This window comes from Monoraphidium neglectum, assembly GCF_000611645.1.
Source record: "Monoraphidium neglectum strain SAG 48.87 unplaced genomic scaffold scaffold05480, whole genome shotgun sequence".
Lineage (NCBI taxonomy): Eukaryota > Viridiplantae > Chlorophyta > Chlorophyceae > Sphaeropleales > Selenastraceae > Monoraphidium > Monoraphidium neglectum.
The window spans coordinates 1-2,526 of record NW_014008150.1 but is presented as its reverse complement, the minus strand read 5'-3'; the positions used below and the strand labels follow the sequence as shown (position 1 = coordinate 2,526).

Genomic DNA, 2,526 nt, shown 5'->3' with positions numbered 1-2,526 from the left:
GACAGCAAGGGTCGCGAGCTGGGCAGGAGGCAGCGTGCGGTGGCGGCAGCCGTCAGCGGCAGCGTCTGTCGGCCGAGTGCCGTGGCGCTGGTTCGGCTGGGCGCGCACGCCCCCCCTCGGGGAAGGCGGGCCGCCCAGCAGCGCCACCCCTATGCGGTGGCGGGGGCCAGTGACTGCCCGCGCTATGAGGCCGGCAGCGTGCAGCCTTGCGGGAGCGGGCAGCATTATTCAGCAGGCAGCGGCTGGCTTGGGCTGCTGGCCAGTGGAGTGCGGGTGTGGGTGGTGGTGTGGTGGAAGCGGCGGCAGCAGTCAGGGCATGCAGCGTGATGGGCGCGGTCTGGCGGCAGAGGACAGCTGGGGTGGAAAGCTGGGCGGGAGGCAGCGTGGGTTTGCGGCAGCCGTCAGCGGCGGCGTGTGTCGGCCAAGCGACGTGGCGCTGGTCCTGCTGGGCGCGCACATACCCCCTCGGGGCGGGCGTGGCGCTCAGCAGCGCCGTCCGCCATCAGGACGTGCGTGGGCCAGTGGCTGCCGCGTGATGAAGCCGGCACGCAGCCGATCAGCATTAACTCACCACACGGCATCAGGCCAGCTGGAGGGAGGGCAGCCGACAGCGCGAGGGCTGACGGTTTAAAGGAGTTGCAGCAGCAGCATGGCAGCAGCTTTCTTTGTGGTGCGACCGCGCGCGGCGCTTGAGGCGGCGGGGACGCAAGCTGTGACAGCAGACGGTGAGTGACCGCCCAACTCTGACTGCTCCCTCCTGGCCCTTCCGCCGCCGCTACTAATGCGGCTTACAAACATTTGATTGTTGTTTCGCGACTGCACGCCATTGTGCCACCAAACGTTACGCCTGCGTGCTGGACGTATGCCCCGGTTGTGCGTGGGGTCGCTGCTCATGATAATTGCACCCGCCCTGACGCACGCACCACCCTCCCCTTTGCGCTCGCTCACGCCCCTTTGGCTGTACTTGAAGGTCGTTGGAGCTCAAGGAGCTCATGTGCATCTTGTGTAACACACGGGCGTTTTGCCAGCAGGGCGGCCTTTGGGCGCATCGTCATCGCTTCGTCGCGCGTAATGGAAATGCGTTGAAGCTGCGCAGGGCGGACCACCTTGAACAAGGGATGACGCCACATGTTGCAACAGATGGCAGCAGCATTTACTGAAAGCGTGAAATAATCAGGAGTGCTTCAAGCGGCCTCATGGGCAAATTGCGCAGCATTGATGAGCCAGAGCATTGCAGCTTCGGAGAAGCAGCGTAGCAAACGCGCCCGGGGCGGCCGGGTGACGGCGTGGTCGGCGTCCTGCACCCGTGACAAAAGGAGTGACTCCCGGGCCAGACCTATGTGCTCATGCAATTTCAACACCAAAACAGCGCAGGCGTCACTGGGCGTGGATCTTAGCGGCTGACCAAAGGCGGGCAATGACGCTCCTCGTTGTTGTCCTCTATATATTAGGAATAACGGGAATTTTTACGCAAGGCGCCCAGGTGCGGGTCGGCCGGGACGCCGCATGTGCCACCAGCCTGCATGAATCACCGCCGGGGTCAACGCGTAAGGTCCCACATGCATGTGAGCACAGACACCGGCGCACCGCATGGCGGCCCCAGCGAGCACCTTACACACGAACGCGTCGAATCCGCCCACCTCACACGCCGCCTCGCACACCGGCAGGCAGCGTCGCCCCCCGCCGCGCCGCGCGCTGCCGCCAGCGCGGCGGGCGCGGCGCCGCTGCCGGCCGCTGCGCCGGTGCCGGACGCGCGGGCGCTCAAGCCCTTAGACTTAGAGCTTCTGGCAAACAGCCTGGTGGAGCGCTACTTTGAGACTATATCGGCAGCAATGGATGCCAAGGAAAATGCGACGGCAGAGGCGGCGGCGCTGGCACGTATCCGCTCGCTCATGGACCCAGCTTACCAGATCATGCGCGCGGACGGCAGCAGAGACACCAAGGCGCGTCGCCGCAGCCGCCCCCGATCGCAAGGGGCGCGGCATGCGGAGCACATGTGTATGCATGCGAGCGTGCATGCGAGCGCGCATGCAAGGGGGCAGCAGATCGCGGGCGGCGGGGCGTGACTGCTGCGCATAGCGGAAGCACGCGGCTCCCCAGGAGCCTTCCCAGGCGGCATCCCTGCATCGAGCGTGGCCGCACGCAGCCAAATGTGACTGCGCTCACACGCACCTGTGCGCCTGCCGCCCACACAGGCGACATACACTCCACCTGATCTGGGGAACTTCATCATCGACGATTTGAACGTGACAGCTCCCGCCTCGAACGTGATCGTGGTGCGATACACGCTGGAGGCGCCCGGGGAGGCCCAGTTTGGGAAGCTGCTGAGCAGCCACCCGCAGCCGCGGATCAGCGTTTTCCAGTGGGACCCTATTGAGAAAGACTGGAAGATCATCAGGTGAGTGCGGCGGCGGCTGTAGCTGGGGGCGGGCCAGCACAGGGTTTTCAGGGCTTTGGCGGGAAAGGGGTGGGACCAGTTGGGAAGTGATGTCAGGAGGGCGGTGGGGGATGCAGTGTGCGTAAGGG

General features: G+C 65.5%; 1 protein-coding gene across 1 annotated transcript; it reads left to right on the top strand.

Moving 5' to 3' along the window:
• Positions 1-1,671: 1,671 nt before the first annotated feature.
• Positions 1,672-2,402, top strand: MNEG_15604 (hypothetical protein; the record flags this gene model as incomplete). The annotated part of the gene is made up of 2 exons (XM_014035925.1): positions 1,672-2,012; positions 2,196-2,402. Coding segments are annotated over 2 exons (548 nt in total), but the record flags the coding sequence as incomplete, so codon positions are not given.
• Between the last annotated feature and the right edge of the window lie 124 nt (positions 2,403-2,526).